The 27,002-nt window shown below is 36.0% G+C and overlaps 2 protein-coding genes across 2 annotated transcripts; one reads left to right on the top strand and one right to left on the bottom strand.

Moving 5' to 3' along the window:
- Nucleotides 1-420: 420 nt before the first annotated feature.
- On the bottom strand, nucleotides 421-26,153 carry TFB1M (transcription factor B1, mitochondrial). The gene is made up of 7 exons (XM_010179191.1): nucleotides 26,021-26,153; nucleotides 24,354-24,505; nucleotides 20,640-20,748; nucleotides 18,869-19,020; nucleotides 13,749-13,868; nucleotides 3,297-3,424; nucleotides 421-699 (listed from the first exon to the last, which is right to left on the bottom strand). The coding sequence occupies exons 1-7, from the start codon at nucleotides 26,151-26,153 to the stop codon at nucleotides 444-446; spliced, it is 1,050 nt and encodes a 349-aa protein (XP_010177493.1). The 3' UTR covers nucleotides 421-443.
- CLDN20 (claudin 20) lies at nucleotides 9,382-10,041 on the top strand. Its single transcript, XM_010179190.1, has one exon. It carries the CDS (start codon nucleotides 9,382-9,384, stop codon nucleotides 10,039-10,041), a length of 660 nt encoding a protein of 219 aa, XP_010177492.1.
- Nucleotides 26,154-27,002: the final 849 nt, after the last annotated feature.

Below are 27,002 nucleotides of genomic sequence, written 5' to 3'. Positions count from 1 at the left end.
TTTTAAATTGCTCTGCACAGTATGATGTTCCAGGATGAAAAGAGCACAAAAACCATCTTACATGCTGAAGTATGAAAATAACTTTTTTCTTAAGTTTCAATAACGCACTTTCATTTATACAAAACTCAATTATCTTAGAAGTATCCCAACTTAATTATATGTCTCTCAACATACCTTGCTCTTGGTATGTGCTCTAGCTGTTCCCCTGAAGTAAAAAGAACCTGTAGGCACCTTGTAACTGGACTGTGCTATCACTTCTGTCTACAGCTGAAGGAATGAATAAATAAAATGGGAAAGCCCCCTCTCTCCACCACTTTCTCAAAAGTATTTCTTCCATACCTGCACAGATGTAGGAACATACAAGCCTCCTTTTACAGAATCAACAACTCTAGAACAAGGAGTTACAACAAATAAAAAAAATCAGTCTGCTGCAATTACAGCTGTTACAGCTGATCTTCCTCTTCAGTCTGTTCAGGCCAACTGGTACTTTTAAGTGAACTGTTCTTCTTTTGCTTTAGCTCTTCTCTGTAATTGTATGCAAAAAGGTTTGGATCTTCATCACACATCTTCCTGTATGTATTGCACAGACTTCTAAACTGTGACATGGAGAGCTGAAAAGAACGCAGAGTTGGATCAACATTTGCTGTCATCATCAGTTGTTCTGTTCTTTTCAAACGTCCACTTTCAGGAAACAAGGTCCTAAAAGGTGTGGGGAGAAGACAAACAAATTCAAAAAATTCAGATGGACAGTTTGGTTTCCCCTAAGAGTAACAGGATCCTCTTGGGAGTTTACTTAATAGTAAACCTATATTAAGTATGTAATTATTTTAGCTCTGGCACTCTTACTATAGCTCATTATCTAAGCAAATGGAAACATATGAACCCCTTTTCTGCAAGTGCAAATTATAACATAGGAAAGCATATACATACATTGTACATTAAACACATGCATATATGTTCAACGTTTGCTAACATTAAAAAGAGCTTTGGGTATGGATTGAGTCACAGAGCCTTCTTAGAATTAGCCTCATATTTAGAGGGCAGCAACAGATTAAACTGAGCAAAACAAATCAGATCCAAACGATGTGACTTACTTTCAGGCTAAGTGTTTCATTCCAATGGAAAAGGTACAGTTATCGCTTATCATTAATACCATAATTCTAATGCCATAGAAAGAAAAAGCCAAAAAAGGAAGAAAGGAGTACTCCATTATAATTCACTTTTTAATATATAGAACTGGGAGAACTCTGGGCATAGGCAGTCATATCAGTTCATTACTCTGTGGCCAGCTGTGTTAGCACCTCTCTCACACAAGTTCCCCAAATTTTAATGAATAGTATTAATTCAAGTGATGTCTTGCAAAAAATGCACTCTACAAAGTGCAAGCTATTGAAAGAACACACTTTTAATAGCAGTAGTTCTCAGTCTACAACAGGTCAGGAAGGTAGAAAATCTGCATGTCAATTTTCAAATTATCTGCCTCTGTCATACATACATAAGACCTAAAACTGCTGTGCATCTAATACAGTAACACCCCCACACCTCCAGCTGTGTTTTGCAGGTTGCCTGGACAAGCTAGCCAAAAGGCTTTGCATAAATAAATGATAGATGGCTTCTGGTGGGCAGACAGCACACAAAGTTAAGAAAGGGATTGAGACGACAAGAGAAGGATGGATTTCTGGGAACAATCTGGTCTAAAGTACCTGCTATTCCAGGCCTCAGTCAAAAATGTCCCCGTTAGTTCAGTATCTAGGTCAGCAAGGTTAAAATGGACCAATCCTTATTTTTATACCTCTCCTTATTAACTCCTTTGATTTGGTACTTGAAGCCAAAAATGTTCAGTCACTTTTTATATGCAGACTAGGAACCATCTTATAAATGTCCACAAACAGCAACTCAAATGACAGTATTTTTCTTCATGGACTTACTTAATAGTTCATTCTTACAGGCCATGTCTCTCTCAGACCCCAGAATTTACACACAAGTGTAAACTGGTTCTATTACCTTGTTGTTACACAGTATATGTGACAGACGGATACATAGATAGCTTGTAACAAACTTGATAGTCATCTTGTATACCAAAATTTGATATTTTTTTTCAGGTCAGCTGAATAATAAGAGGATTGCATTTCTTAGCTGCACATTAAGGCTAAACTATGATAAGCTGCTGGGGGAATACATGACGTCCAAAAGTTCAGATTCCCCTTCCTTGCCTCAAGAATGAAAAGCAGTTATTAGCAATTTGAGATTACACAACAGTTGTTTTTTGTTTTTTGGGGTTTTTTTGTGTGGTTTTTTTTAAATAAAAACAACTGGCAAAAATCTTCTACATAACATAGACATGCTGATTGCGCATACCTTCTGTTTACATCATCAACTGAAACCGTTCTTTCCCAAAAAACCCCAACCCTATGAATCAAATACACACCTATCACGTACCTCATTTTCTAACCACCTCCAAATGCTTACTCAAACCTTAACACAGGCAAACTGCCTCAAGGAAAAAAAAAAACAAAACAAACCACAACACAAAACTAGAGGCAATATTCTATGGTCACCTTTAAAATAGCAACACATAAGGGTCACAGTTCAGCAAGGTGACATCCACCCTAATTCTGGGCTGTGTCAGGGCCAGAACCATGCCCAGCAAAATTCAGCCAGCCCAAGCTGCAGCAGTGTCATGCCTCCACACCTAACAGCAGCTCTGTCACTCGTGCTACAATGCCAAATGCTGGTTTCTCCCACACCAAGTCAGATGCATAGCTATGCTAGGAGTTTTAACAGGGTCCTTGGCAAACAGACCACAGGTTTCTCATATCAGGTAGAGAATCTAATAAATTCCCTCAGTAAGACATGGGGATTTTTAAAGAGTCGGTAAGAACTCCATAAAAGGGCAAGCACAGATGCAAGAATCTGACCTTTTGACATGATCCCCATGTAATTTCTTAACTCAACCAACAAACGGTATAGTTTTTGTGGTTGGTGTGGGGGTTTTTTGTTTGTTTCTGAGACAGACAAACTATTGGAAAGATCACCAATTTATGCTAGGAATTTTAGCAGCTTCAACTGCTCTAACAAAAATGCAGTGATTATTATACAATTACAGCAGAAAGAAATTAAACTCAGTTTTGTCTCCAAAAAGCATTCTGAAATGGAAAGATCTAATGAGCCATGATGACAGATTTAAATAGGGAATAAAAAAATCAAATTAATAGCTACAAATGTTTCTCAACTGATTTAGAAGCTGACACATTTACAAAAACATCATCTGAGAATTTTTCAATAAAGATCCTTACTCGATTCCACGGAAGCAGTATTTTCTTCGAAACTGAAAAACACTTCGAACCACTTTTTCCACTAGCTCGAACGGCTGCTCTATCTTTGGTTGCACCAATGGAGTGAAACGCACCACAGCCACATCCACCTATAGAGAAAACAAAGATAAATGAGAGTAGATACACTCCTCTGAGACACATTAGTTCTATGTTAACCAGTTAAACATCAGGAAACCGGCAGAACATAGGAAGATGCTATTGTGATATACGTTATCTGTAACGCAGCTGTACAGTGACTAATATCAGCATATTTGAATATAAAGATTTGGCCAAACTTACAAGGCCCTACAGAAATCTAGTCTTAGTTATCTACATATTTCCAATTAGTTCACACGCCATTAATACTTGGCACGTGTTTCCCCATGGCACTTCCTCCATCCAGAGCAACTTCCATGTAATCAGTGAAATAATTAGCACTTCTTTCTCCACATCCTTCCACAAGACAATTCTGACATGATACACAAATTAGACAATATTCAATACACAGGCTGAAGGGCAGCTGGAGAAAATTTATATTATAATTAGAAATCAAACCCAATCCCTGTATGTTTTCTGTTGCTTTAGGGCTTTTCTAAAATGTAAGCCAAGAAATTACTTTTCAGTATATTCTGTATAAAGGAATGGTAGGTAGAAGTAAGTCAGAATTCCATTTAAGTGACCATACAACTCTGTGTTTATACCGTGTATCACAGTTCATCCAAAATTCTATTAACAAGCTCTTTCAAGGTTGTTTTACTCTGTTCTAGTTCCAAAATCAGCCTGGTTCACAGAACAGTCACTTTCTGTGTCTGAAAACAGAAGTAACATCATTCCTTCAATGTATATATATCCATATAAAACATATCATGCAATTATAGAGATACTGTATTATACAGAAATGCGCTGAATTCAGACTTCTGTATTACAAAATACAGTCTGGGCTAAAAATCCAGGTCTGCCTATCAAATAAAGCAGTTCGTCTTCCAAACTACATACTAACAACACTAAAAATGAAAAACTTCCGTGGAGGAACTCATTGAAAATTTGTACAATTTTAAGTACTGGTACTGAATAACTACAAAAATTTTAAGTGCCCGACTTTTTAAAATATTCAGTCTCCTCTTAAAAAAATCTAGTAATACAATGGACAATTATCCATCCTTTTTAAAGGTCTGAAAGACAGCATTAGCATTCATAGAATGGATTCTATGTGACATTAAAAAGAAGACATGCTAGTTCTGACTGAAGTAAAAGATACACTCAGGACAAAGAACAGCTTCTGTTCTAAGCACACTCTCAGTATACCAATTGTTTGAGAAAACCCAAAAAAACCTTCTACTGCTCTAACCAAAACTGCTCTAAGTTTGTGGTGTTTTTAAAAATCAATTAAATCGCAGTAAGCTCTGATATGGACATAATCTGGCACAAGGACGCCATCCATCCATGTTGTACTTTCAGTGGGAACAGCTCGGCTGTTAAGTACATCTATTTGGTACAACTGCTTCCACAGCAGAGGAACTACATTTGCTTTGAACAGAAATGATGCAAGTTCCAATAATGTAAGTTTTTCATGTAGATGAAACTTACAAAGCTGAACAAAAATACTGGCCAGAGGAAGCAAAGACAATACTGATTAATGATGCTGATGAAAAAAAAACCCACCGCAGGTTTCCAGTATTAGCACTGCTGATCTCAACTACATATTACAGATAGTGTTTTTTCCTCTACCTTTCTATCTTTTATGAAAGCTAGAGTCAAGAAAGAAAAAAATAAATTACTAAAATGTAAAGACATAAGAACTTATTTAAAAATGGGGTGACAAAGAAAACTTGACATATGGAATCTGCAGCAAAATGTACATAAATGTATTTTCCAAAGCAGTTTCTAAATTTCTCAAGTGTTGATAGCTTCTACCTTTGCCACAGGTTGCTGCTACCTGTTAGGAAGATGACAGGAACGCAGTGGAAACTCTTGTTCACACAGTGTCAGGAAAGTTTATCTTCTTGAACAGGGCAAATACACACTTTACATGACCAACCAGCTCCTTGTACAGAAATACTAAGAGCTTATTTACACATGTTTATCTACATTCTGTCATGAAAAAAAATAAGGTATTTCCCCCACAAAATTAGAGATAAGAGAACCTCCAGAGGCCACTTGGATCTCATAGTCATGCCTCAGTTTTGCAGAACTGCTTCTAAGTGAGATGAGGGCTCTTTGGAGGTTAGAGTTGTATCTTTAAGAAAAATTTCTGGAGGAAAATAACAAAAGAACAAAAATCTAGATGCAGTGTACAGTTTAAGAGAAAAACAGCTCAATTTGCAAGCTCAAGGCCAGTGGGCAATAATTTCTGCTTCTGAAACAAAACACAGCACTTCTCAGCATTTGTTCCATTATAGACACTGTTTTCTCTGCACCCCAGGAAAGCTGCCTGGTTACTATAGCAACAGATACAGGGGAAAGCTTTTCACTTGTAATTGGCCACTCCTTTAAAACTGTACATGCTATTTTTCCCTAACCTTCTTAATATGCATAAAATAGAAGGCAGAATTATGAAAGCCAATACAGAGTACATAACATTACTTAAAACACGCAACTTAATTCGCAGATAATGTTATCAGTAACACTTTTTTCCCCACCTCCAACTACATTAGCAATATTTACAAAATACTTAATTCTTACAAAATAATGAAAATGAAAATTATTCACTTCATATATCCTAAACTGTCAGCAATTATTCACCCCTTGCTGTTTCAGTGTATCAGAACAATGGAGGTTTATGTTCTGGTAGGGTACGAAGAACACATGACAGAGTACAATTTAATTCAGAGAAGTCCGCTGCCTTGCTGACAAAATCAACACTCTAAATCAGAATAAGCTTAAATGAGACAATTTTTACTGATTGTTGGCAATAAAGGTCTCATGATGGGCAATACATTTATCTTGCAACAAGGCTCTATTAAAAGCAAACCCATATACCCTTTCTCAGGCTGTAATTTACTCACAGGGAACTGAGACCTAAGCAGAACATAATACAACTTCATTAAAACAGACTGCTTGACATCTCAGTAAGACAGTTCTAAGCCAGCACTTTGACCAACCAAGTGTTCAGTACCAGTGTTTATCTGTCTACTACAGACAAATGTTAGGTCTAATACCAGGTATGTGTATCTCGTAGTGATCTTGTTCTGATGTCAGGGTTTCATTTTGGTTCATTTCCAGCAGAAAACAACTGTGCCACTGCACCAATAGCAATAATCTAATTTCTGTAACTGAACTCCATTCACCCTAGGCTCACAAACAGGATCACAGAAAACCAGAAGTCAGGTACAGAACCTATGGGTATAACACTGCTGCAATCAAATCACCTAGACTTTTCTCCTAACTTACTGATATCACACATCAACTTGTTGAAGCCACTTCTCCAATATCCTGCAGTTACTATATATGCCTTATTAGTAGATTTATTCCTTCATTCTTGTACACAGACTCATACAAAGGCAACAAGTTATGGGATGACCCTCAAAAGGCTAAGGCTATCAAACTGAGATAAGCAAAACCTGTAGCTGAATAGAAATGTCCTGCTGTTCCAATTATGAACTAAAATGAATTGCATAGTTCTTTCCTAGGAAATTTAAACTCTTAATAAGATTATCTGTGATGAAAAAAACTCCAACAACCCATGAACAACAAAAGCCTCTGGATCTCCGTTCAACTTAAATGAATCCTACCCTCCCCCCTCTCCCCTGCCATCCCAAATCTGTAAGACAACAGTTTCTGGATTCTCAAGATTTTACTCCTGTAAAACTGTTCACAGTTTTCATCACAGAACGTGGATATTGTTATGTATTGAGGACTAAAGGCCTCCATGTTTTTTTCTCCATAATCTCTTTGCTTTCCCTTACTGAGTGTTTGTCATACAAAACTCATTAAACAAAGTACTCCTTTATTCTCGGGTAGATGGAACTAAGAGAGGGAACAAACAGCAGTAATGCAGTAGCTGTAGAGAAGAGAAAAAAAACAACATTCCAAGAAATTTTGTTAATACATGCTAATGCAGTTTTATATGAGAAGAGACAGTTCCATTCAAGAGAAACAACATTTTTGCAGGACATCTACAGTGAAGAAAACATCTCAGACGTCACAGCCAGCAGTAAGTGCTATACAAACAAGAATGAAACAGAACTGTTTTTTCACTACACTTGCAGTGCTTATACTTGAATTTATCGTGCCTTTAATTTGGTTCATCCTGTTAAATGTAATGTATGATAACCATTTGCAGCAGTTTGCGTTTATGTTTGCATATGCTGAAATTGTAACAAGGAAGTGATGAAAGATGCTAACTCAAGATCCTAATTAGCTGTTCCAGAATATGCTCTTGAATGAGTTTTGAGCCATGAAGACATGTCAGTTCCTTCTGTAAAAGGAAGTTAAGCCATCTTTCTCTTGGGCAAATGATATGTATTTGCCAAAGCAACTCTTGACAGTCTGAACAAACTGAAGGGATTCAGAAATAGGCAGGTCTTTGAAATAAGAGTTTAAAATGAGTAGCTGATAATATCACCTTAGGTATAAGCATTCTTAATGTATATATGCTAGACAGAGTTAGCACATCCTTGAACAATTACCTGAACTAAGTAAAATGTATAAATCAGAGTATTATTTGTTATGTAATGCCAATACATACTGATACAATACATACTGATCAAAATCTTCTTGTCTTATGTATAATGAATTGAAAAAAGAGCACAATGCTACAGATTCTTTGTGTTTCACTTAATTCAACTTTATCTCCTACTGCTATGGCATTTCAAAAAAGTTCTAATGCTCAAGACCGATTTTAATATTATTGTTCATTCTTAGGTAAAATGTCTTAGTGAGCATAATCCAGCCTGAGGACCACCCTTTCTCTATCACTCTGATGAAAGACAAATCCTGCCAATCATACTGCTCCACTCAAAAGGCTGGGCACCATTTCTAATCCTTGTCACCAAGGTTTCAGACCATTGCTCTTCAGCTGTGATCCCAGCAGTCCAGCTGATGTAACAGCAACAGTTGTGTCTTCCCAGGTGCAGAGTTACCAAACTGTCTAAATGCTCTCAGCAGGCAAACGAAATTTGACTCTTCATGCGAGAATAGCAGGGAGACTTTTTAATGAATTTTTAAAACTGCACTTCATGGCAAATTTGCAAACTATTTCAGAAAGGTAAATGACTGATGAAAAAAAAGGAACTTATACAACTAAGTTGTTCCATATCAGTGTTAAAAACAGTATTTTATAGATAAAAGCACATCATATTCACTTTTATGACTTGCTCAATACTGCTGCTCTAAGGACTGAGAATCACTGACTGAAAATAAAATATTGATCTAGAGAAGTCACGTGTGACTTAATTGTGAAAATAATGCATAAAGTAAATCCAATCTTATTCCCCTTAAAAAAAACTGGTAACAGTTATTAAACAAGAGACAATATTTAAATAACTGACAAAAAGGTTTACCTTTAACCATACTTTAAACAAAAGATAATATTATCAATGTTCTTTGTCATAAAATAGTCAACAGGAGCTGACTACACCCATCAGCATATTTAAGGAAGGTACTTAAAAGAGTGCAATATATTTTCCACAATGGTTTCTAATCTGCAGGATTCTAATGTTCCATTTACAACATATATTTGTCTATTAAGCCCGCAATCCGTATACTATTACCAAAAACAACTCCAGTAAAATAAGTTTTGCTTGATGGCTTGCAATCGCGTACGAAAGGGCAGCAGCTCCTTCTTACAAGCAATTCTAAAACACTGCCCATTTGCCATCATTTATGTTCGTTCGAGTGCCTTGTGTACAGCTGCTCAGCTGCTCTCATCTGCTGCAGGGTCATGTTCAGATATTCATTCAGATAGCTCTAATTTTAAATGCAAGCCTTTTTTGTTTGCTGATTTCTTTTTCTTCCCCCTCCCACCCGTTACACAGAGGGCTACAGCCTTGGCTACAAAGCTGCCAACCAGTTACACTCATTTCCAAGAGAGAAACAGGCAGACAAAAGGTGAGAGCAGATAATCATCATGGCATCGGCAAGTCTGCAGTTCTTTGCTTTTATTCTGGCTTTGACTGGTGCATTTGGAGACATCGCAGCCACCTTGCTACCAAACTGGAAGGTAAACGCAGACGTTGGTTCAAATATCATAACAGCTATAACCCAGATGCAAGGACTTTGGATGGACTGCACATGGTACAGCACCGGGATGTTTAGCTGTACCCTGAAATACTCCGTTCTCTCCCTCCCCATCTACATCCAGGCTGCACGGACCACCATGGTACTGTCCTGTATCCTGTCAGCCTTTGGGATCTGCATCACTACAGTCGGAATGAAATGCACAAAGTTGGGAGGGGACAGAGACAGCAAAAGTCACGCTTGTTTTGCTGGAGGACTCTGCTTCATTCTTGCAGGAATCTTTGGATTAATACCAACATCCTGGTATACAAGAGAAATTATTTCGAATTTTCTGGACCAGACCATTCCAGAAAGCAGTAAACATGAACCAGGAGGAGCGGTTTATACAGGATTTATTTCAGCAGGGTTTCTGCTTATCGCAGGTGTGATCTTCTGCACTTCCTGTTTTAAAAAGCAGCAAGGAGCATGGATTTACCCTCCAAAGCAGCACCATTTCCCAGCCACAGAGCAGGAGAGCAACGCAGGTTACAACCTGAAGGACTACGTGTAAATACAGTTATTTCTATCCACTGAGGCTTTCTTTTGTGCTAAGTGTAGTTTGATTAATTCAAAGAATATATAACATAGACTTAAGCTTTCTTACATCTGGGTTGCAATTATGTTTAAAAAAGGTAGTTAATTTATAGCAGCATCCACAAAAAGGATGAAGTAGGAAACAATGCTTAAGTCTGCTACAAGAGTACTCTTCTTGCTGTTTTTTCAAACCATTCTTGTTGATTTTCCAGGTAACATTTACTGAAGAAACAGGAAGTATTTTAAGACATAACTGACAGTACAATTAATGTACTGATGGCTTGCTACAGCAAAGATGCTTAAAAACAACTGCTTTCTGTTTAGAAAATCAGGCTATCAATAACATATGTTTTAAAATGTGGTTTACTTTTTTTTCTGAATTTTGAATTATGGTGCAAGGAAAAAAAAACCCAAACACACACACATACACCACCCTCCCACTCCTCAAACCAAACCAGACAGCAAAACCTCACAGCCCAAACCTTAGCAACATTGTATATTCTGCATATCAGGCTGACAAATCAGCAGTACCATTCAGGTCTTGCCAAAAAGGGCTCTCCTGCCCGAAACTGCCACCTGCTGTGGGTTTCATTTATTATCGTTAAAGAAATGTCTACTGGGCATTCACCAGTCACTACTAATCTTTCACTACACAATGAATGTTAGATTTGAGGAGCAATATAAATGTAACCATGACTATGAAAACACCTGTAAACCGTAACACACAAGATACAAACTAAGTATTTACGTTCAAGAAAAATCTGGAATCATTCTGGCTTACAGTTGCTCAAAGTAGCTTTTATCAGCTTAAATAATACAGCTACCATTTATTGTCTTTTACATTTCTGGCCTTCTAAACAAACTTTGTAAATCCTTTTAATTATTCCAGTAGCGTCTGTTTCAGGCCAACTCTCATGTATTCTATTACTGTAAAATGTAATATACAGTGGTGATAGAGACAGCTTTGAAATTTAAATTTACTTTCTTAACCCCCTTATTTTGATTAACAATCTTAGATCCTTTAACCTTTTCTTTCAACACACAGATTTTGTTTTGTGTTGGTCACTGGCAGAGTATGTTCTATCTGAATGTCTCACTAAATAAGAATCAAATTTATGTTAATTTGCTAGCATAGGTAAGGGAATGAAAAAGAGTATGATACAGGCCTTTACATTTAGGAATATGATAATACTGGATGAGTCTTTCAACAAAACCAACTGCTATTTATTTTGCGTATTTATATACAACTTTCATTTCCCATATTATTAGCCCTAAATTCACTAAAATAGTATGAATAGTTTGCTACAAAAAGTTAAGATCTTCTGTTATAGCACTTGAGAAAGTGAAATGTTTTACGCATCTAATACGTAAAGACTCTTTATTCTAATATACATAGCATGGAATTATGTCTTGTCTGTATTACTACTGTTACGTAGTCATTTTGAGCTTCCTATGCATTCATCAAGAAACTTGTTTTGTACTATTCCTAATGCTAGTAACAGCAGTTACTTTGTTGGAGAGACTTAACTATGATCAAAAAGCCAAATTTTCTTTGCTTAGACACAATGCTGTGGTGCACCATTCCATTCCATAAACCAAGTCTTCTACATCTCAACATTCACAGGCATCGGTGAAATAATATTTCTTCACCGAGCAAATGAGGTAAACAACTCCTTCGCAAAAACATGCATCTCCACCTTTAGCACAAGGTCTGACATGACACTAAGCTGTGATCATTGCTAGGTATGTGAATTAAAACTAACATTTGTAAATTAAGAACCAAAGGTGTTTTTACAGGAGGGCGTAAGAAGATGGAAATAATCACATATTATAAGCAAAATAAAGTATCCATCAGTTACATAAACAGCAAATTTTTCTTCCTAGAACTTTAAACAGAAGTACCTGAACTTCTTTGTGTACCTATGAAACAAAAATCATTCACAAAAATGTGAATGAATCACCACTTCATTCACAGTACACTGCAAGATCTTTCCAAGAAACAAAGATTCTATCAGAAACTGTAATATCTCAAACTACAAGTCAGTCTATCACTAAAAGAAACAGGGACAAAACAGAAGATTAATCCACAACAGGAGTTTGAAGGAAACATAGTGAAAACAAGTGCCAGGTCTGTCTGAAAAAATAGTACTTTCTGCTTTTGCATTATAGGCAATGCTTGTTTTAACGCAAATACATGAAATAAAAATATGCCTGCCTTTAGTGGTACTGCCTTTTTTTATTCAACAGAGCACAAACTGACTCTAGGATTTGCTTATACTAAGACATTTGTCACAACTTTATGAATTATCTCACTCTCAGTCATCTATGGCCTTTTCGGAACAGGCAAACAGGAAGTTACAGATTCCCAATTCTGAGACACAGACTGCACAAGACTTTTGACTACGTTAGCTCTACTATGCCCTCAAATTGTATTCACCATTCAGAAATCACCACCACAGAATTGGAATTTGGGCCTTACAGAACACTATTTCACTTATTTAATAGTAAGATGACATCTTGAAATTATTTTTCATTCAGCTAGGAGACACGAAAATACTCAACCTAAAAACACGAAGGATAAGATGTCATAAGCATGGTCATTTTTCTTCACAGCTGACTGCTGTGATGACTAATAATTTCACATGTTTAAACAGTCAATTGCTCAAAAAATGCAAAAAGAATTTTAAGTCATCATCAGAACATGCCCAAATAGAGGCCTTAAAATTTATTGAGAGAGAAAGAGAATGACCTTCCAAAGGTTCTCAAGAGATAAGCCTGAAGAGTAAAAAGACCAAGAGAAAGACTGTGGTAAGGGGGAGGGGAGATGTACTGATGAGCTGAACCAACCAGTCTAAGAGGAACTTTCAGAAGCTGCAAGTTCATTTCTGAAACACAAGATTAGATTTCCACATGCATTCCGGGGAAACAGACCCCATTTAGTGTCAAGCACACATTTTTACTGAATTTTTACAAGAAAAAGTTACAATCTTGTGCAAAATACAGCTTAATTTCTTAATCCTCGATTCCTGTAATTGTAATGGCTATTAATAAAAAACTAGTTGCAGTAGATAAGAGGAGCACAAGAGGTTGTTCTCCTCTACTCACTCAAGAGCAGAGAGGAGGGAGAAAAAATTGTTACTTTTTTAAACAGGCAGTGGGATGTAGGTGACAAAGTGCTGTAGCAAATATGAGGTAGTTAAATATGCTAAAGATTAGTAGGATGAAACATAAAGATTATATACATGATAAAATTAGATAACTTTGACAAAGATGAGAAATGAAAAACTTTCATTTATCAGGGTCTTTCAAAAGACCCAGCAAATTTTCTAGGCATAAATCTCAAACTGTTTATAAATCCAAAATGTAAAACAGCAGGCATTTCAAAGATGCTACAATCATATCAGACTGCCCTGTTATTAAATTTGAATCTCCCTCTCCAGAAACACTCAAAGAAGTACGCTGCCCTTGCAGTGAGACTTGAAGGTCAAAGACAAGTTGTGAGGAACCCAAAAGTAAAGCATCTTCTGAAGCAAGTATGCTTTGTTTACAGGATTATCACATCACTCTATTCTGTAGTATGGAGATGTTAAACTAGAGCATCCAACAGTGTTCCTTACTCAAAATTAGATATATTGCTTGACTGACAAATTAACAAAAAACCCAAAGAAGTACATCGAAGCTTACCTCTGGTTTGGGAACAAAGGCTTGACCTGGAATTACGAAACAGTTTTCAACAGTGCAGAGATGCTGAGACATGATGGACAGCCTGCTACGCTGCTTACCTCCTGGATTAGCTGTAAGCCTCTATGGAAGAATCAAAACATGTGAATCAGTGAAACTGAATTGACCAAGTGTTCAGTTACACTAAAGCTTGAATTTTTTAGTGTAATTAAAGGCAATGACAAATTAAAAAACCAAACACTAAATTGTTATGAACCCACACCAAAGTTTAGGGCTAGTTCATCTAGAATTAACTTCTCCAATGTAGCAGCATTAACATCACTAAAGTACCATGCTAATTTACAACCTCAGTCCTGCAATCAAATGCTCTTGAAAAGGAGCTCCTTGAACTTCTGCAGAATTTAATGAATATCAAAAGAAATTTGTATGGCCACAAGAGAAGACTAAAACTCTTCTGACTGCAAGATTCAAAACAAACATAACACAAACATAACACAGTATTCCCACATCCTTTCCCCATTTCTGTATCAATTTTTTTTTCTCCTTCAAGATCAAACAAAGCTGCATAAAGATAAAAACCAAATAGAAATAAAAATTTCTTTATTATTAACTGGTCTATGTTTACAACATATGCAAGGAAGCTCAATCTACTTCATCTAAATTTAGAATAACTAAGAGTAAGAGCATTTAATACTTAAAGCTCAATTTAGGAATTCTCTGATTTTTCGAAGAAATTTCTTACAAAGACTATAAAAAAGTAGCCTGAACAGAGGTTTTCCACACTTTCATGATCTGGCAAGAAATGTGTTCTGTGTGTTTTGCTAGCACAAACATGATTTAAGCATAAAAGACACCCAGTAAAACAAGTTTGAAAAACATTGCAAGGCAAAAAACATTACACAAACCATGCAGCAATAGAATTTTGAAGATTCCTGTTCTTATTTACCACTACCTTAATAAAAAAATAGAAGATTAAAAGCAATTTGCATATTTGGTAGCATCTGTACATAAAGTACCTTCAGATGAAAAGCCAATTCAGGAAATGCTGCCATGCTTATTAAGCATTATCCCTGAAAAATAAAATTAAAGCTATTGTAGAAGTTGTAGAGTTTTTTTAACAACAACTTTTCTGAAAGGCAGTTTAATTATTTGTATAGAGCAAATAAAATACTTTTCAATGACTTCTCAGAAAGAAAGCTCAGTGATTCTTTTTGCCTACATCAGCATTTAAAGCAAATTAATTATTTTTTCAGAGGAAACTTATTTTAAAAAAATAATAAATTCTATCTGCCACCGTTATACTCCAAATAAAACAGTGTGGAAAGTCTAACAATGAAATCAGATATGCACTTCCTTTACCTTTGCAGTGGAAATGAAATAGACCTAATGACAACACTTGTAGTCCTTCCAGTGCCAATTCAAACAAATCAGTCTTACTTCCCATGAAAGCAACCTAACAAGTCTCAGACGGTTCGCTCCTGCTTCTCAGCTACAGAAGGGATAATTTAACAACATCCATCTCTTGGCAGGAACATCTTAAACCACTTCACCCATAACAGCAGGACCGCACCTGTGTACGGCACTGCTCAAGGAACACACTGAGGATATACTTCTTTAACCTGACCCCTTCGTACGTTTTTTCCCCTCAGTTCTCAATATTTCCTTTCTTCCTACTTTTAAAATACAGATAGTATCTGAAACTGCACTAAGTAAAGCATGCTGGAGTTCAGCTAACAATTCAGGTAACAATTTTTGCATCTTCTAATAAAATTTTAGCAAGGCATAAAGCAAAACAAAGATTTTGAAGCCTAACCTGGAATACAATCAAGGTGGTACTTGGCATCTCTTCTAATGCTGCTCACTATCAACCACTCTCAAAGACTACCTCAGGAGCAACTATTTGGTTCTTCAAGTAAGCTATACCATACAATTGTGCTTTTCATAAATGTGTATTAAATCCCCATTATCAACCCCATTGTGAATCTGCAAAACCCGTCACAGGAATTAACCTACATGAAGAATTACACTGGCAAAGCTGAATATTAAATATTACGGAATATGAAATAAGGAATATTAAACATATTTTAGTACGCAAGCCACTTTCTGCAAAACAACTTTTTTTTACAACATAACATATTTTTAACCTGTATCGGTTATGAAACATAATGGTAATTTTTTCTTCCGTTTGCTGCTCAAAAATCTGAATGATTTACACTTTATTAGCACCTTTTGCCTAGTGTTCTAAATAGACAGCACTGTTAGATACAAAATGATTAAGTATTCTGCTCTTCCAACACTCCTCTAGATAGCTAACAGTTTAGCACCCCACCTCCCAGCCTACAGATCATGTTGTTGGCAGAGCAAACTACTTTCTCTGCCCAGTTTTACTCAAAATTAGAGACTGACAAAGATCTTCTATTTAAACTGAAATATGACTCATTTTAATGGAAGTGGGCCAGAAAACACCTAGGCCAGGAAATTCCCAGTCCAAGAGGCTGATTTCAGGTGAAGCACTGAGGAATTCGGAGGAAGGTACAAATTCTTATCCACAAAGTAACAATTTTGCAAATTTAAACTACAGAGACAAAATCATCTGCTCAACACTTAAAAGTGTCGTTTTTACTGCTGTGGATATCTGTCCTTAATAGGCCCCAGTATATTACCTAACTGCTGGTTCTCATCAACAGCTTTAATCAATTTCATCAAATCATATCAGAACAGTGGTCTGTAGTAATAGGTCTATACTGACATAATTCATGCCAACATAGCTGTGCTATGACGACACAAAAGAGCAGGGAAACTACCACCAAGCAAGAAATGTAATAGTATTTTCTACCTGTTATATTAGCAAAAACAAGGTTGAGCACAAGTAACACAGCATGTTGTTTTACTTTCTTACTGCTAACCTTAAGTAATCCTAATTTATTATAAAGCACATGGCTCGACTCCATGACAGCACATTGCCCTTCTGCTGAGCTCACAGCATATACACTCAGACTTTCTTTGGTATTTAGGCTTTTAGCTTAGAAACAGCCAGTGAGGACATCAAACTTTTGAGTATAACTAATTTTCCTTTCAAGAATATAAATCCACAGGCGCATAAAAAAACCAGTAGCAACTTATTTATTATCTGCATTAAACTGTTGTCTATTTCCTGGTACTGAATGTGCCTGTATAGGCCAATTACAATGGTTAACTTAAGCAACTTGAGAGGGAGAGAGAAAAAAACCACAGATTTTTACCACCATCGTTTCTCCTAATCATAAAACAAAACAGCACCTCTCAAACACATTTTTCATGACATCAAATTAATTAAATGCAAACCAGAAACTACAAACAATTTTGTCTTCAGTGGAAGATCAGTGTTTAAACAGACATAAGAACAAGAATCAAGAGATCTCAGAATGCAAATTCAACAGCAATTAACACTTGTTAATTGTATGACCTTGAGTGACATATCATTCAGTTTCCTAGTGTTTCTAACTTCTCAGCCTGCCAAGTACAAGGAACTTAAGAGTGCATGGTATTTTGCGTCTCATTGAGCTATGCTGGGTGCAGTAGCACTATAATCTGCATGTCACCAATGGCGTATGCAGCTGCTTAGAGCTATATAAAGTACAAAGTGCATTTATGGTCTCACTCAGCGCAAGGCCAGTTTTGTCACTGCTGTCACAAAACTTTGCATCTTACCCATCAGCACTTTGCATTTTATATCATAGTCGATTAGCCATATTTTGCAACAAGGTGTAATCTCAAATAACATTAAGTCCTTCTGGAGAACAGCTCTGAATCTTTTTAAATGCCTGAAATGACACGAGCTCAGAAATTAATTAAGAAATCTACCTTATTTCATACTAAATGTTTTTCCTTGGTGTTCTCTAAAGCCACCTACTGGAAATACTTCAGTAGTTGCCTTGAATCTTGATTGCAAGGCTAAAGTAATGGCAGCACAATACGGCTTTCTCTGACCCCTAAATGACAGCAGACATGCCACTTGCACATATAATTACTGCTAATTTATGTACTGAAAAAAACCACAGCAAAATATTCCTATTATAATTCTTACTTTGAAAGATTAAAATTAAAGCAGCACACACATTTAGGTTGCACACAGAAGACTAGATATTTACAAACACTGGAATAATTAGATGGAAATTCAGTTTTCAGACTGATGTCTTTTCCTTTTCCTCCTGCCAATTCCTTTTCCTTTTTTCTAAAAAAAAGCAAGAGACATGCTGGTAAAAAGCCATAGTGCTTCTCATAAATACAAAGCAAAAAGTCTTCCAGTATCTGTGATATGGATGATACATTTCTTGCAATGGCAACAGAAATAAACTGTTAAATCTGAAAGGATTGTACAGTAAGTCAACCTAATATTAACTGATCTAGAATTAACACTACTACATAGCAGATCAGTTTGGACTTTTTTGAGACTCTAACTATTGAGACAAACAAAAATTTGCTCTTGGACTTGCTGTGAGAGAACTCAAATGATGTCTTTACACACACAAGATTGGCAGCAGTACATTAATAATTCTGATATAGAGTCTCATTCAAAAAAGCCAGAGTCAGTTTCCACGGTCTTGACAAAATGCTCCCTGTGTTCTAAGTGTTCACAACTGGAAATAACACTAAACCTGCAATTTTTCCTTATTTCAAGAAGATGTCTTTTAAAAAAAATATTCATAATTAAGGTGGCAAAGGAAATAACTATGAGTGTATTTCCTGAGATGACTGAAAGGAAAAACTGACTAATGAAATGGTGCATAAATGACTGAAAAAAAAAAAAGGGGGGGGAGTTGAAAGACAGAAGAGTGCTGCAGAATCTATTCATGTTGAAGAAATCAAGACTTCAGAATCTAACAGATTCGGCACCTCAAGGAAATAGATTCCTCCATAAGAAATTTTAAAAAAATAAATTTATGTGCAATAAAAGGATCAAAGCAGATTATTAACTCAACATTAAAATTCACCATTTACAGCCACACAAACTAAAAACTGAATCAACTCCTTCCTCTCTTTTTAAAGCCAGCTAAGATTGTTTTTGTACTTTAAAAGGTCGCATATGAACAAATTTTTGTTCCATTTAGTATCTTTAAATTTTTTGAACAGTAGCATCTTACCTCTGCAACTTCCTTCTGAAAAGTCAATGTCATCTGTGTCCTGCCATAAATAAAAGGTCCGTTCTTTTTGGAAACATTTTCAAGCCATTTGATGATTAGAGGAGTTGAAACACTGAAGGGCAGATTCCCAATGATATGTATATTCGGTGGCTCTGTTAACATTTGATGAAAGAAGAGCAACTGTCAAAATGTTTTGGATATGATTTTGCCATGAAAGAACATGTAAGTAAGAAAGATACACGCATATCAACCTAGACTTAAAATATGAAAACCATTTTTATCATGCCACGCTGAAATTATGCCTTTCCATTTATACTCATCTTACACTGACAAAACTGGGTTACTGTTGTCACTAATTAGTTGGAAAAAGAAGTGGTTAGGTTTGGTTCTCATTTACATTTGAATAAATCAGTAGCTTTGAGCTGAGCTACTCCATAACAGCAAAACTGTAACAACAGCAAATCTACAACAGTGTTTCCATGATTTTAAACCATGACTACTAGGTACACACATCCTTCTGTGCAGCATGTTCCTCCCAGGGGCATTTTACTGAGTCTTCATAATCCCCAAAACAGTCACCTAGCTCAAACTGGACAGAGCATAGCCTCTTGTAGAGAGTCCTCTGAAATCAAGAGGTCTTAGAGCAAGTACCAGACTTAGCCATAAGAAGTGAGATTTATTGTTTAATTACATCTCATATCAGTATATATCTTTTGTACAACACAAATCAGTCATTTCATTAGGGGGGATTCTTACGTGTAAAAGGAGCGCAATAGAAGCAGACAAAACAAAAGAAGCATGTCATTTCTTAGATACTGTGGCATTTTAATAGCACAAATAAGAGGTGAAAATATCAAATTCAAGCTGCTTTTCTGGTACACTTATGTACATCTTAGGTTGTGCTATTTCTAGCATATTTGTGATATTACACAAAGATAAGAGATGGCTAAGTATCTTTCTGAAAACCACCAGCCTTTCAGATTTTCACATGGCAACAATACAGCAATAGTATATCTATATAGGTGAACATAATGTGACATGGTCTTTCATGTCCTAAATCAGAAAGCAGTTTACTGTTCTTCAAGCACTGCAGACATTGACTCTACTTTAAAGTAAGAAATTTGGAAAAAGGGTCTGGGAAGTCATCTCTGATTTATCTAATAATACAACTAGTTTTAAAAGGGAAGTGAAATTGAGTCCTATGAGAACCTCATATTTTAAAAACAAACAAACAAAATAATTAAAAAACAGCAGCACAAAAAACCCCAAATTTCTCATTAGATTCCACTTTTGCCAGACATCTAGCTGAAGCCAAAGCAATGAGAAGTCTAAATTTTTAAGGACAAATTTCCTAAAAGTTTCAAAGCAAGTTACAGAAATTTCTTCAGTGGAATGACAGCAGTGGTGGCTTCTGTCTTCTTCAAAAAGAGAAAGAAAGTATACCATTTGATTTGCTTTTACACTTTCTAAAAGTATATTCCAAGTTCATTATTGTACAGTCAAGACACCCTAAGGTTAGTAACTGCAGAGCTTCTCAATAATGTTGACTAAGGTAAATGTCACACAAATTCCACTGTTTTGTCTTAGAAGAGGAAGATGACTGTGGCTGTTTCCTTCCAGAAAAGGGGAAAGTTTGATGCTCTCTCTCTTCTTACCTTCAAAATGTACCAGAAGAGAGAGAGTAACACCTGCACTGAATGAACTCCAACTATATGACTACACTTAACTCAGAAGACTTAAAATATGAAACAAGCCAAACCCAAATACTAACCATCTTCCCAGTTTCTTTTTAAGTGCTTTGGAAAAGCCTTCTCCATCCGGTATGTCAGAATATCTCCATGAACAATTTGCACTTTTCCTGGTGCTGCTTCAGAAAGCATCTGTTTGTAAGCAAGCAAGCAGAATTCACGGTATTAACCAAATCAACTTCCAGCTTCAGCCACAGCACGAATTAAACTATTGCTATCTATTTTTCTTCAGTATACAAAAAAGCACAAGAGCAGTTAAAACTGGGCACGCTATTTCTAAGTATTTACCTTCAAAAAGCAAACAATAGCAAAAAAAGTTTAGTGTGTGATTCTGTAAATGCTTACTATTCACAGCTGTGAATAGGGAATTTAAACTTGAAAAGATTGCTAAGAGTCTTTTAACAAACCCCAGCTACTAATAGGACCCCACCTTATCTAATTAAGCAGCAGGTTTTGAAAAGTTTTTAGGGCTGTTACCTATAGAAACAAGGCTCATGTTGTTTATTCTGTCTCCTCCATAGCTGTAGGGTCTATTATTCAATTTTAGCCATATGTGATACAAGGCTGCAGAAATATTCAGTCATTTTTTACTTTTACATAAAAAAGGGGGGAAATGCTCTCTTAATACTCCCTGTAGTAATCTGAACTAACACCATTAGAAACCAATGAGTTCCCAAAAATGAGGGAATGAATACCTAGCAGTAGCGAAAAGTCTCAGAAATTTCTATCTTGATAAACTTTACAAAATCTACTCTGCTGCCAACTTCTCCATCCTGTGTCTGAAGTTTATCTAGTATTCAATAAAGGTCAAAATGCAAACTCATAACCAGCTGTAGTTTGATGACCAATTCTTTCATTTCTGGTGTCAGCTTACAAAATCAAAATTAGTGACTTTTTTAGTGTTGTACTTATCTTCTCTTCTACAATTTGAAACTATGTACAAACAGTGTAATTCAAAAGCAAAGTCAACTTTTACAAAGACAACACTTGGGGACATTAATGGTTTCTAAGTCAGAGTAATGAAAAATGGCTTAAAGAACAATTTTGCTTTCGGATAGATATCCAAATCGATAAACAGTTAAATGCTAGTGGCTTAACTACTAAAATAAACTGCTCACCATTGTTAGTTTCATCTTCAGTCTGAATTACATTCATATGCTCAGGGGCACAAACAGCTTTCTCAGAGCTCTGAGTCAAAGTGCTGCTTTCTCACACTGCTCACAAAATGCTACATGATTTTTTGGGGGGTGAAAGGTTGGGGTTTTTTTACGACAAAACAGCTGAATTCTAAGTAGAGTACTAAAAAAACGCTTAACTAAAACCTAAATGTTCCTACATGTTTTATGCACAGTTATTTCCAACTATAAAAAATAAATCTAACTTCATATCCAAACCACTTAATGGATCTTTTTCAACATTACACTAGCAATTATATTGCATACGAATTCACTAATCTTCCACGATTTGTCAAGTCTTTCTTTGAAGCTCTTATAAAAGCTATAACAGGATGAAAGACAATGTAAGATCAAGAAGTCAAAAAATAGCTTAAGAGGAAGCAGAAAGCTTCCTACACAATAATGGATTATTAACATAGGTTATACTGTTTTCTAGTAATGGTCTTCATGTCAAGAGGAGTTTGGGATTCTTTTGAGTATCACACTTAACATAATTGAGAACTGCATTTCATTTGTGAGCAGAAAATCACAGTTGTGTATTTCTAATTTGAAACAAAGTCAGGAACCCACTGGAACTGTCGCCATTCCAAGGCCAACGTGTGCAGCTAACAAAGTTCCAGGAGCTCTTGTGCACCAAGCACATAAGCCAAGTGATTCTCCATCATAGAGATCCTCTTGTTCTTCACACAACCAAAACGACATAAAGAAAACATGAAGGGCACAGTTTAAAAAAATGAAATGGTGTTCCTGGAAGAACTGTATATTCAATCCACTCTCTGGCTGAGCATGCCCTTTCTCTCCTCATAAATCTTTCCAACCTAACAACTAGTAGGGCATGTGGCACTAGAAGGTTGTGATTCTTTAAGAGCAAGACAAAACTGACAGACTCTCAGCTTGCATAAACTCTTACTCTCAACACATATGTTCTTCACTGTATTTCAGTTTTGTAGTAAAAAAGATCCCAACTTCAGTTTTGTGATAGAGATCACAGCCTGAAAAACAGCTAATGAAAAATGCTGTACACTTTACACCAGTGATTTTATAAGTATCTAAAGAGACATCTTTAAGTACTAGTGCCCAGTTGTTATCTTAATCTGACATTTTCTGTTATTGAAATCTCAACCCTTTAATGAGCATTTGGTTTTGATAGAGCTTTTAATGAGAAAACAGAAAAAAACCAGGTATTACAACCCACATATCACAAATGAAAGATTCACTCTGTTACATATCATCATATTAGAGGGAAAAAAACAAAACCAAATTTAACGCTAACGGATGCAACATATTTCTTGTTCATTCACATCCACTGTTACTGAGTTATAGCATCTTCATATTCAATAACCTCATTCAGACATTTATTTCTACTATGAAGAGGTTGCTAATTAAAAATAATGACTAACTTTAATTCATTTGAATAGTAAAGATAATTACATACCAAAAGCTCATTACAGACCCTGAAAAGTATACTTTTATTTGGAGAAATCTATTGCAGTGTTTTCATTTTGGAAGACCACAAAAATTGTCTAAGTACTTAAAAGACTCTGTTAACTAAAACAAGTATCATTTAATCTCAAATTCTCTCCCTTCTCAAGCCGGTTTTTAAAATCTAGAATAAAAATGCAGAATTGCCCCCCACTCAGCAAAAGTGAAAACATGAAGTTTTCATACTTTATAAGGTAAAGATGTCATGCTGTAGACTATCAATGACTAACCCAACAGAAACATAATTACATGCATATTCAGGTTTAAGGATATGAGCAGTTTCATGCATATCTTATATTGTTATTTTCTTACAAAGAGATGGTAGCAGTTCTCAAGTGAACTAATTATTTTCACTGCTGATTTACTTCAGAAAACACAGTGCAATACAAGGAAGGCCCTTTGAATTGCTATAATCTGAGATTGTAGAAGCACAAGAAAATAGTCAAACCTGAACAGATTTTGAACTCTTGTTTTTCTTGCTAGATTTACACAGCCAGATTCCATAAACATGGAAAATTATCAGCAATAGAAGTAGATGGTGTTTGAAAAATGCCATGACTTGTGAACTTCAACTTCAAAAGAAAGGAGCAAAAGTTTACGACTGTTTGGTTTTTTTTTTAATGTGAAAGAAATGCTTGTTTTATTTTTCTATAATGGATTTTAATTCACATCGAACTCTATTAACTAGAGCTATATGTTCACAACTTCATAAGATTTAAAGCATTGCTATTAGGATTAAAATGAAAAATTAAACCAAAGAACATTATATTCAGCCTTTAATTCACCTTTATTGGTAGACCTGTAAAGCACCTGAAATAACAGGCAGGTCTCAGCCTTAATTCAGGTCCTGAAGAGGCAATGGGTATTTAAATGAAAAGGCATATGAAACAGCAAGACCAATTAATTGCTATAGTGCGTATTTTCATCTTCAAGCAACTGACAGCTCTGATTTAAGTAAAAGAAGAAAAACTATTTTCAATGCTGAGATTTCAACAAGATACTTGGAGACTTTCTAAGTTCTTAAAATGTTTTTATTCAATGTTGTGGATACATTTATACAAACTATTCTCCAGATGGTACCTGCAATCCTGGAATAAATCGAGCATCTTTTTCAATTAAAAGGAGTTGTTCAACACCACCACTGAGAATGGATCTGGTAATTCCTCCTGGCCCAGGGCCCACTTCGCAAACATGGGCATTTTTCAAGTCGCCAGCTTGTCTCACTATCTTGTCTGCAAGACACAAAGAACATACTAAGCCTTTATTCTTCAAAAGATCCAGCTTGCTAAGATAAACCCATTGTTGATTGTTAAAAGCACAAGTGTGCTTATCTCAGAACAGACACAAACAGTGACACATCCCAGTTAAATGATCACAAACCTGCTAGACTGCACAGAATTCAGATTTGTTTCATACTACAAGATACGCTCACCTTTTTAAAAAAAGACTATTTTCACTTTAATGGCTCTAATATACATTGGTGCTCATTATAGAATATAAAAAAAATATTTATCATCTGTAAACTAGCAGTATTATTTTCACCCTGCAAGTAAGTCCTTGTGTTCAAAATTGTAAAGTCTCACTCTTACCAATATAAAGGTATTTCATTACATTACCTCTGTTTCAAGGAAATTTAAGAAGCAAAAAAGATACAGTGAAGCTCTACCAAGATGACAATACGTACAGAGCAATTTTATGAGGGAGGAGCTGGAGTAAAGTGAAAGTTGCAATACAGACAACTGGTAGTTACAGAAAGTGGGCCAGTTGAAAGATGAGGAAGAATACCTGTACATAAGTGGAAGGCTGTAACGTTAGAAGGCATTAACAGCCAGGAAAGTAAATAGATTAAGGATTGAAAAATAAAAATAAAAAATGTAGCTAATGAAACAAAGAGATCCTTAGGAAGCATGGAGAGAGGGATGCTGAGAGAAATTATGCTGCTCACTCCATAATTTCTTAAGTATGCAATAAAACCAAGAAATAGCTGAATACTTGTCTACTTGTAAGGTTTTACTAAAAGCATGCTGATGTTTTTACTCCAGTCCCATTATTCAGGAAGTGGAACTGAGTTGCGTGCTCATATTCTAAATCTTTAACAACCTCAATCTTCAAGTGTAATCAAATCATCAGCCACATGGAGCTGCACTGCATTTATTGCTGCAAAACCCAGCCACCACTAGGACAGTAAAGAAATCCACCACCGACTGAACAGTGTCAGCTTTGTCACCCATTGCTGGTATGAAGCTGGAGAAAACTGAATTGTTCAGAACAACGTAGCTGATTCAAACAGACATTTCTGATAAACTGAGACATATGACCTTCCTAACCAGAGTATACAGTAAATTAAACTGCACAATCAAACTTTCTACAATACATAATAATCTGAAAAAATTACTCATTTTTGAATCAAATTTATAAACTATAATAGTGTATCTGAATGGTAAAAGTACTGCTAAGGCTTAGATTTTTGCATTCCAATCAACAGCTCCTATTTTTTGTACGAATATAATTTCTACATAAAAATGACTCTACAATTTACAAAGAAACACATTTTCTAGTAATTTACAAGTAAAATCAATTCGTCTAAGCTAAAATTACTTTAAAAAGAAGTCTTTAAAAGTTTACTACTGAGCTGTCATGAGTTTGACAGATATCATGCAAACATCATCTCCTTAGCGAGAATCTTAATTCTCAAAAACTGGGACATGTTTTATAGTAGCTAAAAATATTAGAATAAAATATTTAACCTGTCAACCGCAAATCCAGTAGAAAGTTCTGGGAAAGTTGTTTCTGTGCCTTAAGACGAAAGAGTTTAATAATCTCTCTAACAGTTGGCAAGGGAGGCAGACAGAAAGCTGCTACCTTTCCTGGAGCAGCCATAATACAAAACTCTTGTACCTTCCTCCTAGAAAGATATTGAAAAGATGATTCTAGTACATGCAAACAATTCTAATATCCTTAATATTAAATACATGCAAACAATTCTAATATCCTTAATACTAAAAACTCTTACTTAGTTTACAAACCAAGACATGATTGACAAATACAAGTGCTAAATTTTAAAGACCAGTATTTTGACTGATGTATGCAATCAAAATGATGTATGCATCCCTTGTGCCAAGGGTCTTTTAGCTGTCTTTGGGCAACAGTCTCATTTTGTAGGTTTGACAAAATATCAAGTAAAACAAAACCATCTCACAATTGTTCAACCTTTCATTACTTCAAATAAGCCTCATTACGGATAATCTGCTTGAATTCATGGCATCACATGAAGATAAATTATATTGAAGTGTCCCTGAAGAAATACTAAAAATTTTTTGTTTTATTATGGAATCACCTACTTTTCTAAGCATAGAAAGTCCAAGTGTAAACAACAGCATTAGCTAAAATTAAAAAAAAAATAAATATTTTTCACTTTCAGCATGACAGGACAAAACGTTTCGTTTCTCTCTGGCTCGCACCTGCCAGCCCCAGCCTCACCATAACAGAGGCCGGACAAACTCCAGCACAGAGAACCCAAGGGCTGCTAAGCAACGCTACCGCTTGTCGAGGGCTGCCCAAGAGGCCGCCTTCTGCACTCGACCTCTTGGCGGCCTTATGACAGGGACTGACGAGGGCCAAGCCTCGGACCGCTAAGACCAGCGGGCTGGAGGCAAAGGCGAGCCCTCAGCGCAGACGCCAATAGCGGCGCCTGCAGGAGCTGCACGGAGCACGGCTGCGCAGGCGCCG

The sequence above is a fragment of the Mesitornis unicolor genome, unplaced genomic scaffold (assembly GCF_000695765.1).
Source record: "Mesitornis unicolor isolate BGI_N332 unplaced genomic scaffold, ASM69576v1 scaffold23462, whole genome shotgun sequence".
Taxonomy (NCBI): domain Eukaryota; kingdom Metazoa; phylum Chordata; class Aves; order Mesitornithiformes; family Mesitornithidae; genus Mesitornis; species Mesitornis unicolor.
This window is presented reverse-complemented; position numbering and strand designations above follow the sequence as displayed.